Source organism: Mya arenaria, chromosome 7 (assembly GCF_026914265.1).
Source record: "Mya arenaria isolate MELC-2E11 chromosome 7, ASM2691426v1".
In the NCBI taxonomy this organism is placed as follows: Eukaryota; Metazoa; Mollusca; class Bivalvia; order Myida; family Myidae; genus Mya; species Mya arenaria.
The window spans coordinates 26436634-26453998 of record NC_069128.1 but is presented as its reverse complement, the minus strand read 5'-3'; the positions used below and the strand labels follow the sequence as shown (position 1 = coordinate 26453998).

Sequence of the window (17365 nt, the reverse complement as noted above, 5' to 3'; positions counted from 1 at the left end):
GAAGTTCCATATTAAGTCGCAAATGTTTTGTTTCACTGTCTTTCAAAGGTTGTGCATGCATATCACCTGTTTGAGTTCGTGCACTTTCCGGTCAAACTCGTCCTCATACAGGGCAGGGCAGGAGAGGTTGACGAGGAAGTTCCGGATGTCTCGGAGACGCGCGATCTCCCCCGCCTCCGTTAAGTCGTCAGCAGCTGGCTTCCGCTTCCAGAGAAAGTCGTTATGACGCTGTAAGGTGTAACTTTCGAAGTTATATTAAATATTTGACCCAAGCAGTGTGAGTAAAGATACAATTATGTCATCGTCGTTTTTTATATTTATTACTATTGAAGGAACCACTCACATCCCTATTTTGCCTTATCTTGAGGTCACAACTCACATCCCTATTTTGCCTTATCTTGAGGTCACAACTCACATCCCTATTTTGCCTTATCTTGAGGTCACAACTCACATCCCTACGTTTGCCTTATCTTGAGGTCACAACTCACATCCCTATTTTGCCTTATCTTGAGGTCACAACTAACATCCCTAATTTTGACTTATCTTGAGGTCACAACTAACATCCCTACGTTTGCCTTATCTTGAGGTAACAACTAACATCCCTACTTTTGCCTTATCTTGGGGTAACAACTAACATCCCTACTTTTGACTTATCTTGAGGTCACAACTAACATCCCTACTTTTGCCTTATCTTGGGGTCACAACTAACATCCCTACTTTTGACTTATCTTGAGGTCACAACTAACATCCCTACTTTTGCCTTATCTTGGGGTCACAACTAACATCCCTACTTTTGACTTATCTTGAGGTCACAACTAACATCCCTACTTTTGCCTTATCTTGAGGTCACAACTAACATCCCTACTTTTGACTTATCTTGAGGTCACAACTAACATCCCTACTTTTGACTTATCTTGAGGTCACAACTAACATCCCTACTTTTGACTTATCTTGAGGTCACAACTAACATCCCTACTTTTGACTTATCTTGAGTTCACAACTAACATCCCTAATTTTGCCTTATCTTGAGGTCACAACTATCATCCCTACGTTTGCCTTATCTTGAGGTCACAACTAACATCCCTACTTTTGCCTTATCTTGGGGTCACAACTAACATCCCTACTTTTGACTTATCTTGAGGTCACAACTAACATCCCTACTTTTGCCTTATCTTGGGGTCACAACTAACATCCCTACTTTTGACTTATCTTGAGGTCACAACTAACATCCCTACTTTTGCCTTATCTTGGGGTCACAACTAACATCCCTACTTTTGACTTATCTTGGGGTCACAACTAACATCCCTACTTTTGACTTATCTTGGGGTCACAACTAACATCCCTACTTTTGACTTATCTTGGGGTCACAACTAACATCCCTACTTTTGCCTTATCTTGAGGTCACAACTAACATCCCTACTTTTGACTTATCTTGAGGTCACAACTAACATCCCTACTTTTGCCTTATCTTGGGGTCACAACTAACATCCCTACTTTTGACTTATCTTGAGGTCACAACTAACATCCCTACTTTTGACTTATCTTGAGTTAACAACTGACATCCCTACTTTTGACTTATCTTGGGGTCACAACTAACATCCCTACTTTTGACTTATCTTGAGGTCACAACTAACATCCCTACTTTTGACTTATCTTGGGGTCACAACTAACATCCCTACTTTTGACTTATCTTGGGGTCACAACTAACATCCCTACTTTTGACTTATCTTGGGGTCACAACTCACATCCCTACTTTACTTTTGCCTTATCATGAGGTCACAACTAACATCCCTACTTTTGACTTATCTTGAGGTCACAACTAACATCCCTACTTTTGACTTATCTTGAGGTCACAACTAACATCCCTACTTTTGCCTTATCTTGAGGTCACAACTCACATCCCTACTTTTGACTTATCTTGAGGTCACAACTAACATCCCTACTTTTGACTTATCTTGAGGTCACAACTAACATCCCTACTTTTGCCTTATCTTGAGGTTACCACTCACATCCCTATTCACGCCTTATCTTAAGGTAACAACTCACATCCCTATTCACGCCTTATCTTAATGTTACAACTCTCATCCCTATTCTCGCCTTTTCTTGATGTTACAACACACATCCCTATTCACGCCTTATCTTGATGTTACAACTCTCATCCCTATTCTCGCCTTTTCTTGATGTGACAACTCACATCCCTATTCACGCCTTATCTTGATGTTAAAAATTCTCATTCCTATTCACACCTTATCTTGATGTTACAACTCACATCCCTATTTACACCTAATCATGATGCTAAAAATTCTCATTCCTATTCAAGTCTAATCTTGATGTTACAACTCACGTCCCTATTCACGCCTTATCTTGATGTTACATCTCACATTCCAATTCACGCCTTATCTTGATGTTACAATTCACATTCCAATTCACGCCTTATCTTGATGTTACAACTCACATTCCAATTCACGCCTTATCTTGATGTTACAACTCACATTCCAATTCACGCCTTATCTTGATGTTACAACTCGCATCCCTATTCACGCCTTTTCTTGATGTTACAACTCACATCCCTATTCACGCCTTATCTTGATGTTACAACTCACATTCCAATTCACGCCTTATCTTGATGTTACAACTCACATTCCAATTCACGCCTTTTCTTGATGTTACAACTCACATCCTTATTCAAGCCTTATCATGATGTTAAAACCTCTCATTCCAATTCACACCTTATCATGATGATACAACTCACATCCCTATTCTCGCCTTATCTTGATGTTACAACTCACATCCCTATTCTCGCCTTTTCTTGATGTTACAACTCACATCCCTATTCACGCCTTATCTTGATGTTACAAGTCATATTCCTATTCACGCCTTATCTTGATGTTACAAGTCATATTCCTATTCACGCCTTATCTTGATGTTACTAGTCATATTCCTATTCACGCCTTATCTTGGTGTTACAACTCACATCCCTATTCACGCCTTTTCTTGATGTTACAACTCACATCACTATTCACGCCTTATCTTGATGTAACAACTCTCATCCCTATTCACGCCTTATCTTGATGTTACAACTCTCATCCCTATTCACGCCTTATCTTGATGTTACAACTCTCATCCCTATTCTCGCCTTTTCTTGATGTGACAACTCACATCCCTATTCATGCCTTATCTTGATGTTAAAAATTCTCATTCCTATTCACACCTTATCTTGATGTTACAACTCACATCCCTATTTACGCCTAATCATGATGCTAAAAATTCTCATTCCTATTCAAGTCTCATCTTGATGTTACAACTCACGTCCCTATTCACGCCTTATCTTGATGTTACATCTCACATTCCAATTCACGCCTTATCTTGATGTTACAACTCACATTCCAATTCACGCCTTATCTTGATGTTACAACTCACATTCCAATTCACGCCTTATCCTGATGTTACAACTCACATTCCAATTCACGCCTTATCCTGATGTTACAACTCGCATTCCAATTCACGCCTTTTCTTGATGTTACAACTCACATTCCAATTCACGCCTTATCTTGATGTTACAACTCACATTCCAATTCACGCTTTATCTTGATATTACAACTCACATTCCAATTCACGCCTTTTCTTGATGTTACAACTCACATCCTTATTCAAGCCTTATCATGATGTTAAAACCTCTCATTCCAATTCACGCCTTATCATGATGATACAACTCACATCCCTATTCTCGCCTTATCTTGACGTTACAACTCACATCCCTATTCACGCCTTATCTTGATGTTACAAGTCATATTCCTATTCACGCCTTATCTTGATGTTACAAGTCATATTCCTATTCACGCCTTATCTTGATGTTACAAGTCATATTCCTATTCACGCCTTATCTTGGTGTTACAACTCACATCCCTATTCACGCCTTTTCTTGATGTTACAACTCACATCACTATTCACGCCTTATCTTGATGTAAGAACTCTCATCCCTATTCACGCCTTATCTTGATGTTACAACTCTCATCCCTATTCACGCCTTATCTTGATGTTACAACTCACATCCCTATTCACGCCTTTTCTTGATGTAACAACTCGCATCCCTATTCACGCCTTATCTTGATGTAACAACTCGCATCCCTATTTACGCCTTACCTTGATGTAACAACTCGCATCCTTATTCACACCTTACCTTGATGTAACAACTCGCATCCCTATTCACGCCTTATCTTGATGTTACAACTCACATCCCTATTCTAGTCTATTCTCGCATTTCCTTGATGTAGAACACACATTCGTATTTACGCCTTAACTTGAGGTACTAACTCACATCCCTATTCATGCCCCACCTTGAATTAACAACTCACATCCCTATTCACGCCTTATCTTGAGGTAACACCTCACATCCCTATTCACGCCTTATCTTGAGATTACAACTCATTCCCTATTTACGTCTTATCTTGAGGTAACAACTAACATCAATCCCTAATCTCGCCTTGTTTCAGGAACAACACCCATTCCTATTGTCGCCTTACCCTGAGGTTACAGATGTATCTGAGGAGGAAGAAGAGAAGGGCGGAGTCGAATTGCTCAAGACTGGCTTTTGATTCGTCCTCCGGGAACAATACAGCCCACCTGTCAACCAATACAACTTTATTAACCATAGAATATGAGGTATTTAACATTCAGTCCATGTATCCGGTAATAAGTAGACCTTATATTCCCGTTGCAAGTCATTAAATTGCTCAATGTTAATGCACCAGTCTATTGTAACCAAGCCCCCCCCCCCCACCCCCAGGTCCGGGTGTTTACCGGGGATAGCCGGGAAATGGGCCGTGTTTTTACCTTCCAGGGCGGGGATTTTACTCGGGCTGGGCTGGTCCGGAAGTCAAAGTCCCCGCTATGCCCCGGACCTGCGAGCCGTGGTTACAATTGACTGGTATAAACTAAGTCTGTACCTGCGAAAATGATATATAGCATGATTCAATTCTCATTGTTGAAAAAATGTATGTTTTTCCTTTTCTATTGATCGCTAAACAGGCAAAATATTGCCAGAAAACCCTTGCTCTCACCTTTTCTGTAAAAGGCTATTCGTTGGCTGGAGGCCAAGGAGGCGGCGGCGGTTGGTGGCGAGGAACTGCGGTAGGCGGCGGGATGGCTGCTGTGATTCCAGGTAACGGTACAGCACGAGGCGTAAAAGGTCCGACCCCACCCGTGAAACCATCTTACACAGGCGGACGTAGTGGCACTCGCTTTTCGACAACTGAAACAACCACACCACGCGGTTAGAAGACATTAAAAGTTTCCATTGTTTAGATAAATAATGGTACAGTTGCACAAGCACGACTTGGAACTGGCAGATCAAGAATGTTTTTATACCGCTACCAGTGCGTGTATATATACCACGTTATAAATTACGTCATATATGCTACGTCAGAAGGTAACATTTTGCTTAAATGAAGACTAAAAACAAATATAGCTTTTCTTTTACTACACCATGAAACAAAGGACAGTCTACAATGTATGCCGCTTAAAGAGCCCTGCCTTCGTGTCATTGCCGGAGGCTAACAAGGTAATTAGTTTCTTCTAGGGAAGCAAACGAATGGCGAAATTGATATTCGAATATTCGATAATTCTTTCGATCGAATATTAGAATATTCGATTACCAAAATGAATGTTTCAAAAGTTGTAGTAAACTATAAACATTGGCTACACTTATAGCCGGCACAAGCGACGGACGCTGATTTTTCCAAAAAATATCGTCTGAAATCCTTCCTTTCCAGAAAAAAAATCCAACAAAATATTCTGAGCAAACAAAATCCCTAATTTATTTAAATTCAAAACCATTCATATCTGTAAACAATGCCATAATCGTAAATTCCCGGTTGAATGTCGTGATGCACCAACGGATGGTCGTTCTGTAGGACGCGAAGCCTCGCTTAGGGATTAATCTCTACTAAATATAACTATGGAAAATCCAAACCTACTCGGGAATTAGTTCCACAATAAAACTAAAATAACCCTGAATTTTGACTCATAAAGAATGTGGACGAGAATCCATTGTATAACAATGTCATATAACGCTATTCTATACAGTAACATTTCAAAGCACGAAAGTTATATTGAAATATGGAAAACAGTTTAGAGCACATAACTAGCACATGTCATTTATATCATTATAGCGATTTGAGCTTAATTGGCAGCCATGACACCACTTTGGTAGCTGATTATATATATCCTTTATTTGTATGGTCATTAAAATTTTGCCGAAACTCGTTTGATGTTACCTGTCTAATAGCCAGTTTTCGTAAAATTACGGGTACTGCTTCTAGTCCCTGACGATGTGTCCCTTATATGACGCGTGTATGGTGTCATCACGTTCACACCTCTGGCATTAGGGATCAATCGTTGTAAAAACAAGACAAGCGATTAAATGCAACAACACAGGTGAAGGCAAAAACGGTTTAATTTTTTTATCAAACAAAAACCATCGAATATTCGAATACCGATTTTGACATTCGAATATCAAAGGTTCGATCGAATATTCGTTTGCATCCCTAGTTTCTTCAAACACTTTGACAAACCTGTGTCAAAAATAATGATTTGACAGTGCTCCATCAGGCAGCGGTTTTGCGAAAAGGTTTGTCGAAGAGTTTTAAGAAACTAAACTCTAAATCAAACTCTGGTAAAAGACCGAAGGCCGGGCTCTGTAAGCGGCGTACACTGCGTTATTTTTCATTAAAAATGGTGAAAAGATAGTCAAGATATCCTTGTTGAAATTATTCATTTAAAGCAAAAAATTGCCATCCGACATAGCATTTTTGACGTTATTTATCACGTGGTATACACACACTGGCTATGACATCGCACACCTTTGGTTTCTGTGTCTTGCCCTTTTCTTTCCGGGTTCCAGGTGCATCACCGCGTAGTGTTGTCTGTAAAACCGATCGATAAGGCTTGGTTCCCTTGTTCGGGAGCGGTGACTCATGGTCGCCCCGACCAGTCTTCCCCTTATTCTGGGCGTCTGACAATATATTGAAACAGACAAAGTCTTCATACTTTAATTACGGAAAATTGCCGAATACTTGCATTCTACACCAAAATGTTTAAAACATCTTAAATATGAACGTTTGATTTAAAGCTGCACTCTCACAGTCAGATTGTACATTTTGACAACTTTTTTATATTTTGTCTTGGAACGAGCCAATTTTTGCGAAAATCCATGGAACTGGTCAGTTATATAAAACTGCTGACAAAAAATTAGATCGCAGATTTTTATATTTAAGTTAAAAAAACTGATGTTTTAGGCATTTTTCTTAAACCGTTAGTAACGTTAGTAACATTAATATTCGAGCATAAATAATGATAGTCTACGCAAAAAAATGCGCTTTCCAAAACAAAAATAAAAAAAGTTGTAAAAATGGTAAATCTGTGAGAGTGCAGCTTAATTAAGAAGTATACTTTCAGATAGTTTGCTGTTTATTGAACATCGTGACAGAAGTACTGTGCTTTATCATAATCAAGGTCATCAGTTTTAAAGAATTTTCAATTTTTACGTCATTAATCAAATAAAAAAGTTTTTAAAAATTCAAGTCTGTATCTTTTCAAAAGTAAGCAGTTCATTTAACTGTTTAATCGATTAGGTAAATTTCGATGTGTGATAAATTAATCTTACAATTTACGATGCATTACAGTTATGATTAAACATATATTATCAACCGCTCTTAAACAATCCAAATGTTAATGAGGCGTGTTACGGTTACGAACCACCATTGTCCTTTCATCTATAATTCAATGTAAAATAATCATTTTAGACAACATTTAAAGGCATTTCCGGCGAATGCAGACTGCAGCTTTAAAGTGACACTTTTATTCAAAATCAATACATACACATGTATAACAAACATCAATTTTGAACGATATACCTTTAACTACTTACTAAATAATGCATTTATAGAAAACATATATTACTGATAACAAGAATGACAGCGTGTATTTAATAGATGAGAGCGCAAAAATCTTAAATGATTGGTAAGTGCTAAAGGATTTACTGTGATCTACAAAAGTCTCATAAGGTAGAAATAAGGTATTTTTCTTCTGCACCTTTCTTTCAAATAAAACTCGGTAAGAACCTCAACATTTATCCATCCTTTTCAGTATATTAAAACAATACTATTAATTGCGGTAAATGTTAAATGGAAGTAGGAGTGCATCTTTAAGTAACCCTTTCAGCCACTAAAATACGGTTATTAGTACTGCGTTTTGATCCGGGAGGTTGTATTCGACTCGAGTGGAATTTTGCAGATTCGGATTGCAAGCCGAGTGAAATCAAAATCTGCAAAAATCCACGAGAGTCGAATACAACATTCCGGTTCAAAATGCAGTACTAATAACCCTTTTATTATATACATTACTGGTAAGCTCATGGGGTTTAAGCATTTTAAGAGCTTTAAATTGCATTTAATTAGCACATTGTCGTGCAAATCATAACATTTTGTTGTACATGAAGCACAAGATATTAATAGCAAATTGTTATTCTGTTGACAAAATTCATTGTATATGGACTAGTGTATAAATAAAAAAATATTGCAAAAAATGTGACATAAACATCAATATGTTGATTTCAGTCTAATGCCTGCATACAATAAAAGAATACATTTGTGAAATTATGAGATAAATTTAGAATAAATGGAAACTCAAAGAAATATACATTGTCAAACTAGGGCCATAACTTTCCTAATAGAAATTTGTCTACCTACTCTTTACTCCAGCCAACATATTAGAAGCCTTATCAAATGGGGTTTAATCCTATTTATTTGATTTCTGTTAATCTTTTTGACACTTTTTGAACTCTTAGAATGCTGCATTTATAGCAATTACAAATTGCGACAAAACCGAAAGCAAGTCTATTTTTAGCGCGTAAACGTCATTACGAAATTTGCATATCAAGTGACTTTCCGACAACATAAAATTCTACGATTTGCATATTTAAAACTAACACGATAATTACGCAACAACAAGGCTGTTGAGCTAAATATTAAAATTGTTTGCTAATAAGAGACATAACAGTTAAAGGATGTCATTATTTATCCGTGAAAGCAATAAAATTCTGCAATAATTAGCGAGGTGTTGACTGGGCCGTGACTGCTTGCTTTAATTATTGGATTAATTTTTGTTGTCGCAGATGCGCTTGATTTATGACAGTGACAGAATCGATTATCATGCAGGCCGCATGGTCACCACTTACGTCATTTTAAGAAAATATTTTAGAAAAAAATCGTTGTCGCCATAAATTCGCCAAATTTTAAAAGTTGTCGCCACTTTTGCGATTTTGTCGCAAATGGCGACAATGGCGATCGCCAGCGGGAACCCTGCTGGTTCGATCCCTTAAAAGCCACATCTTTTCATAATAAATGACATTATAACGACGCACTATTTTGTTTCATGACGTCATTTCAACATCGCGCAACTATACTTGTTATAACGTGACGTCATAAGAGTGGAATACGGCCGTATTGCACTCGAGTTGAATACGGACTACCGTATTTTGCGATAAGTTTTGCGTGTGGATTTATGATGGGTATATAATAAAAAGGGGGAATCAAGTTATTCGTAAAAAAATATCTCCACTTGAGAAGCAAACTCTACCAATCGGGCAATCCGCCATGACAGTTCTTTCAAAACGACCTTTCAACTTTAGGGCTGCTGTAAATGCTTTAAACTCTACTCTAAATGATGTTTCTGAAATAATGACAATTTTTATTTAAAGTGAATTGGGCATGTGAAATCATGTCTATCTCTCATAACAACATTTTTTATTGAGATTTTTCCACACAACGGAAATATATATGAAGTAATGGTGTCTGTGACGTCATACCGTAAGCGCCTTGTAATTTTGATGTCTCTTTAATGGCATCGTCGGATACCCCCGATACACAATACGCTATGTATGAATTGTAACGGAAGTTGCCGACGATGCTTTAATGGAAATTGAACATAATGTTAAAAAAAATGTTCATCATGGACGTAAGAAATAAAGCTTTTACGAGCGCCTACCAAAACACACAGTGGTAGTATGACTACTTAAAAAACAAAAAGCATCGTTAGAATGGCATTCAATGTTTGTACTTGCAACTTGAACCAACCAAACATACCTAATCCTCATTAATAGGTTAATATAAACCAACACCAACATAATCGCATGTCTTTTAATTTTAACAAATGTATATTTTCTTTTATCCCCAAAAAGTGTTTTGTACCTTATGGTAGTCGCAACGGTTACATGACACCTTATAGGTAGTCGTTAGATAGAAGTTGGCACTCGCAACGATAACGTGAGTCGTTAAAGCTAAGTAAGCACTTGAAACGATAAAATGAGTCGTAAGAGCAAAGATAGCACTCGCAACAATAACATGACTCGTAAGAGGTAAGATAGCACTCGCAACAATAACATGACTCGTAAGAGGTAAGATAGCACTCGCAACAATAACATGACTCGTAAGAGGTAAGATAGCACTCGCAACAATAACATGACTAGTAAGAGGTAAGTAAGCACTCGCAACAATAACATGACTCGCAAGAGGTAAGATAGCACTCGCAACAATAACATGACTCGTAAGAGGTAAGATAGCACTCGCAACAATAACATGAGTCGTAAGAGGTAAGATACCACTCGCAACAATAACATGACTCGTAAGAGGTAAGATAGCAATCGCAGCAATAACATGACTCATTAGAGGTTAGATAGCACTCGCAACAATTACATGACTCGTAAGAGGTAAGATAGCACTCGCGACAATCACATGACTCGTAAGAGGTAAGTAAGCACTCGCAATTATATGACTCGTAAGAGGTAAGATAGCACTCGCAACGATAACATGACTCGTAAGAGGTAAGTAAGCATTCGCAACAATTACATGACACGTTAGAGGTAAGATAGCACTCGCAACAATTACATGACTCGTAAGAGGCTAGATAGCACTCGCAACAATTACATGACTCGTTAGAGTTTTGATAGCACTCGCGACAATTACATGACTCGTAAGAGGTAAGATAGCACTCGCAACGATAACATGACTCGTAAGAGATAAGATAACACTCGCAACAATTACATGACACGTTTGAGGTAAGATAGCACTCGCAACAATTACATGACTCGTTAGAAGTAAGATAGCACTCGCAACGATAACATGACTCGTTAGAGGCTAGATAGCACTCGCAACAATTACATGACTCGTAAGAGGTAAGAGAGCACTCGCAACAATTACGTGAATCGTAAGAGAAAAGATAGCGCTCGCAACAAGTACATGACTCGTAAGAGGTAATATAGCACTCGCAACAATTACATGACACGTTAGAGGCTAGATAGCACTTGAAACGATAACATGAGTCGTTAGAGGTAAGTTAGCACTCGCAACGATAGCATGAGTAGTTAGAGGTAAGTAAGCACTTGAAACGATAAAATGAGTCGTAAGAGCAAAGAATGCACTCGCAACGATAACATGAGTCGTAAGAGCAAAGAATGCACTCGCAACGATAACATGAGTCGTAAGAGCAAAGATAGCACTCGCAACGATAACATGAGTCTTAAGAGCAAAGATAGCACTCGCAATGATAGCATCAGTCGTACGCGCAAAGATAGCACTCGCAACGATAACATCAGTCGTAAAAGGTAAGTAAGCACTCGCAACAATTACATGACACGTTAGAGGTAAGATAGCACTCGAAACGATAACAAGGTCATAAGAGCAAAGATAGCACTCGCAACGATAGCATCAGTCGTAAGAGGTAAGTAAGCACTCGCAACAATTACATGACACGTTAGAGGTAAGATAGCACTCGCAACGATAACATGAGTCGTAAGAGGTAAGATAGCACTCGCAACAATTACATTACACGTTAGAGGTAAGATAGCACTCGAAACGATAACATGACTCGTAAGAGGCTAGATAGCACTCGCAACAATTACATGACACGTTAGAGGTAAGATAGCACTCGCAATAATAACATGACGCGTTAGAGTTAAGATAGCACTCGCAACAATAATATGACACGTTAGAAGTAAGATAGCACTCGCAACAATAAAATGACTCGTTAGAGGCTAGAGAGCACTTGCAACAATTAAATGACTCGTTAGAGGTTAGATAGCACTCGCAACAATTACATGACTCGTAAGTGGTAAGATAGCACTCGCAACAATTACATGACTCGTTTGAGGTAAGATAAGACTCGCAACAAGTACATGACTCGCTAGAGGTAAGATAGCACTCGCAACAATTACATGACTCTTTAGAGGTAAGATAGCACTCGCAACAATAACATGACTTGTTATAGGTTAGATAGCACTCGCAACGATGTTACATGAGACGTAAAATGTAAGTAAGCACTCGCAGCAAAAACATGATTCGTAAAAGGTAAGTTTAAACTCGCAACGATAACATGATTTTTGATCGTCGGACCTGCTAGGATATTCCGACAGTAAATATGAGAATAAGGATGTGATATAACCTCACCCTGGACTCGTGGGGAGGCCTTCGGCTGCTTGTTGTCCCGGAAGAGCGTGGACTGCTGCTTGGCGGCCGGTATCCGCCCGTTCTGTAACACTGGAACATGAAGTTGAGATATGTGCATGTGCTATGCAGCAGATCTACTTAACATGTCCATATTTCTTTCAATTGGTAACGTCCATTTCAAGGTGAGGAAACAGTGCCCTCAATCATGTTCTGACTTTATTCTGTATATTTTCAGTTTGGATTATACAAAGTTTATATCATTTCATGTATAACAATTACAATTTCCTGGTATACTAACAGGCGTCAAAGCCGGGAACTATTCCACTGCGCTTACCGGACAGCCAATTGCGCTTACATGACAGCAAACTGCGCTTACCGGACAACCAACTGCGCTTACCGGACAGCCAACTGCGCTTACCGGACAGCCAACTGCCCTTACCGGACAGCCGACTGCGCTTACAGGATAGCCAACTGCGATTATGAACAACCAACTGCGCTTACCGGACAACCAACTACCCTTACCGGACAACCAACTGCGCTTACCGGACAGCCAACTGCGCTTACCGGAAAACTATCATACTATTTGTACTTGCGGACGATGGGGTTACCTAGACTGATGGAGAGTGGGTCTGGCACAACACGTGGCGTCGTGTTTCGACTCTCTTTGGGTTTTTGCAAGATCGCTCTCGGCACCCGGCCGCCCTGTTACAGACGAACATATAAGCTGTCTGCACATATTCTTTGTTCAGATAAAAAAGAGATAACTTCTTTTATGTATTTCAGTTCTGTCAAAGAAATTAGATTCATTACAACAAACGCACTAAATCATGGAGTTAAAACAAACATACTTTCTCACTCTGTTTCTGTTTCTCATTGCTTCCTCGTGTCCGGTGTGTCAGCCAGCCGCCGTCATCCGCGTTATGCGGGCTACCAGCACGTCCAGATCCCTGGTTGGAAAAAATGACGAGAGAAAAAGAAAACTTCAGTTGCTCAGCTGTTAGTTAGAGCGTAGTCAGTTCAATCTGAATTGTCTTGTTTTACGATTGTTTGGCCACCAGTAATCACATAACGCATTAATATTTTAATTAAGGCAACTTAGCAATACAGTCGAACCGCGTTGGCTCGAACTCCTAGGGAACGGCGAAAGTACCTCGAGTCTCGGAAAATTCGAGCCAAGCGAAAATTCTTACCTTAAGTATAAAAAATGGTTCCCTAACATTTATTTCGAGCGAACGAGAAAATCGAGTCAAACGAGCTCGAGCCAACGGGGATTCGACTGTACCTTATAAACCATAAACCTATCACTCGCGGCACACCATAGACAGGAACACAATGATCTTCTTTTCTAACAACAAACTATAACTACCACATTAATTTTTTTTAAACTATCACCACGCAGCACTTTCTTTAAATCCATTGTTTCCTTTGGCTTTCAGTATTATTTAAAATGTAACGTATGTAATAGTTTAACCATAGCAATGTCTAGGTTACTTCTTTCATCTCATAATCTGTCTATTGAAACAGGTCGATGGCATCGTCCAAACTGTATTCCACGTCAAGACAGAAAGTGTATTACATGCAATAAATTGGAAGACGAATATCACTTTGTGATAGAATGTAATTTATATACTGAACTCCGTAAAAGATACATTGCAAAATATTATTGGTCCAATCCAAGTATGTATAAACTTAAACAACTCTTCGAAAGTACTAATATTACTAAACTCAGAAAGTTATGCACATACGTAGATAAGGCTTTTAAATTTAGAAAAAGTTTACAAATATAAACAACCTTCTTTTTTCCATTTTTTTTCTTCTTGTTGTTTTTACTGTTGTAATATGTTGCCTTACATATCATTTTATGTATTGGTAAATTTGTCCTTTGATTTGTATGTATTAAAGATCGATAATGTTGATTTTGAAATGTGTAAATGTACAATGTGTAAAAAGTTTCACTTTTCTCAGATTTCTATGTTGCACTTTGTTGACACTGTATGTAGTAGTATAGGTATATGAACACCTTCTCCGTATATGATGTCGACTTGCACCTTTAAGTATTACGTTGTCTCTTACCATGTCCTTCGTTAGCTGTAAAATCTATAGTAAAATTTAAACAAGCCTTACGTGCTCCACTTGCTATGTCATTTGTAAATGTTAAATCGTGTATTTTGTTTTTCTCACGGGCCATGTGGCTTATTGAACATGTATTCAAAATAAACCATCTCTCTCTATTATAAGATATTTAATGAAAGGAACGTCTCATGTGTCGCCATTATCGAAAGAAACGGCTAACATTCATGAAATTGAAAAAAGGGTCAATAGATTATCTATATAAGGGGGGTGGGGTCGAAAAAAAAGCCTGTAGATTAGACATTTTTTCCAGTTATTGTTGTCATGCTATTTTAAGCGACGCGAAAGTAGTTCCTATATTACACACAGTTATATCAAAATACGGGATCAGAAAACGACAGTATGGTGATACGCATTTTTCAATACGGATAGCTGTATTTTTGCTATTGAACATTGAAAAGGAAATTAATTGGTACATAATAAAAGTCCGTACGCGTTTGGGTGTATCATTCCCTCGTATTTCGGACCGGACCGTTGTTTCCAGTTCGGCAGACTCTCCCCGATCAATGAGTTGCGCCACTGCGCTTTGGTTCGTCTCTCCTTGTCTCTCCTCTCCCTGGCCATCAATTGCCGGAGGCATCACATCCTCCTCTGACTTCCGGTCGCCTGTATCTATCGGTGACGTCATCCCCGGTGGTTCCCGGTCCATGTCAATCGGTGACTCGGGGCTTTCGTTCACGGAGTTCTGGTCGTTGGCTGTCAGTGGAGTTTCTTTAGGTAATACTGTGTACAACGACGAAATAATTAACTACAGCTTTTAATATCTACATTGACGTGATACATGACGAGTGTCAGCTTCTTTTTAACACTTGTTTTGTTTGCCTTTTAAAAATAACAATACACCTGCCTGTTTCAAATGCGCTGATGATGAGCCGAATATCACAAACTAACAAAGTAATGTTATTTCGCGAACAACATGCATCGCAAAAATGTAGTATCCGGAATTTAAAACAAAATATGTATATCCGGTCATTTTAATTCCGTTTTTAAGTAAAAACAAATATGTGATGATTTCCAGAAAGACTCGCAACATAAAAACATACTTTTGAAGGTGATCGTCATTTAGCTTAAACGCTAAACTATGGCCATTCAGCCCTTTGATATTGTTTAAAAAAGTATTAATATGACATTTTAATACACAAGGGCAGTAATGTCAGGTGCGACCAGGTTTCCTGGTTCATTGTTTGGGGTATAAAACATCCTCGATTCCATGAATATAAACATTGTTTTCAATATGGTGATGCGATTTAAAACGTTCCTGTGAATCTAATAAAGAGCAATTGCTACTTTACGACGACGCGTGTTTTAGATGATATAAAATGTTTTTACTATATACTATTGAATCTATATAATTATAGATAAATTGTAATATATATTTATAGAGGGAAAAGGAATAAGAAGAAGGGGTTGGGAGAGAGAGGTGAGAAAGAACAGGGAGAGAAAGGAAAGAATATAGGGGGAAAGAGGGGAGATAGAGAGGAGAGGGAAAGAAGCAAGGGGGAAAGAGGAGGGGAGATAGAGAGGAGAGGGAAAGAAGTAAGGGGGAAATAGGGGAGGGAAGAAGATGAGGGGGAAAGAGGAGGGAAAGAAGTTAGGGGGAAAGAAGGGAGAAAGGAGAAAGAGAGGAGAGTAAGTGGAGGGCATAAGAACGTTTTGTGGTTTAAGAGGGCGTGAAAGAGAGAGTGTTGGTAAGGAAAAGAAAATATTCGAAAGTAATCAAGATTTGATAGATCTCGAAACATGTGCGACCACATACACATGTACGATAGTAGCTCAAAGAGCCAGAAGGAAAGACAGAAGAGAGGAGACAGATCTCGTACCATGCACGACCACACGTACGAGCGGTGGCTCTTAGAGCCAGGCTCGAGAACCAGCACCGCTAGTTCCCGTACAAATTCACCCAATATTTGAAACCCTGGGATTTTGCAATAATACAAAACTTGAAGGTTTAAATGGCAGATTTATATTACATTTTGTTGAAATGCTATTTGTATAAATTCTTGGAGTGGTACGAAAGAAAACTACATGATATAACATTATATTTTAAGAGCTCTATTCATGAATGACAATTTTTCAAAAATGAGTTAATTGCCTTATTTTAGCAATTTAGTATTATTTTTATGCCTTCCGTTTAGTGCTTATTCAGTCTATTTATATCATTATCAATATTCTATAAATAAGTGTATTATTATGATAACAATGATATATAGTAACACCATTGGCCATCATCAATAAAAGGTGCGAACATCCGGACATGAATGAAAATTTGACTGTAAGTTGTATACCGGTAGAAAATGATTAGATTAACTCTTGAAATATGAAGAGTTCTGAAACAATGCCGTATACAGTGTGACATGGAGGCACCACGCCGCCGCAAACACTATGCGGCAGATATATCACTGCATTAAAGGTCGCGTAACGGTGCCCCCCATAGAGCACCATCTGAAACACTTATGAAGATGTTGACTGTTTTTTATTATTATTGACTGTTTTGGGCAAAAAAAATGATACAAACATGAAGGAAATAAAATCAAATATAGTGGCCGAGAAACTAAACAATAAATGCGCGTAGGCTAATGCAGAAAAAAGCAATATTAAAGGAAAAGGAAATGTTCTAAGTTCATTACGATTCGACATTGGATGCATAAATTGTGAGTTTTATTTCACTTCATACTTAGCAGACTTAATAATATAAACTAGTTGTGTAAAACTTTGGCCTTTCCTGTATACAATCC

General features: G+C 38.4%; 1 protein-coding gene across 2 annotated transcripts in view; it reads right to left on the bottom strand.

The window, feature by feature from the left end:
* LOC128240127 (uncharacterized) overlaps window positions 1-17365 on the bottom strand; it is a 45609-nt gene that overhangs the window by 25220 nt on the left and 3024 nt on the right. The window contains exons 2-9 of one of the 2 annotated variants that reach the window (XM_052956642.1): window positions 15064-15353; window positions 13349-13447; window positions 13109-13202; window positions 12501-12590; window positions 6861-7012; window positions 5061-5251; window positions 4524-4623; window positions 67-228 (exon numbers count right to left, since the gene is read on the bottom strand). In XM_052956642.1, the coding sequence (XP_052812602.1) occupies window positions 67-228; window positions 4524-4623; window positions 5061-5251; window positions 6861-7012; window positions 12501-12590; window positions 13109-13202; window positions 13349-13447; window positions 15064-15353 (1178 nt within the window). The remainder of the gene's footprint in view (window positions 1-66; window positions 229-4523; window positions 4624-5060; window positions 5252-6860; window positions 7013-12500; window positions 12591-13108; window positions 13203-13348; window positions 13448-15063; window positions 15354-17365) is intronic. The other variant, XM_052956643.1, reaches the window with a different exon arrangement.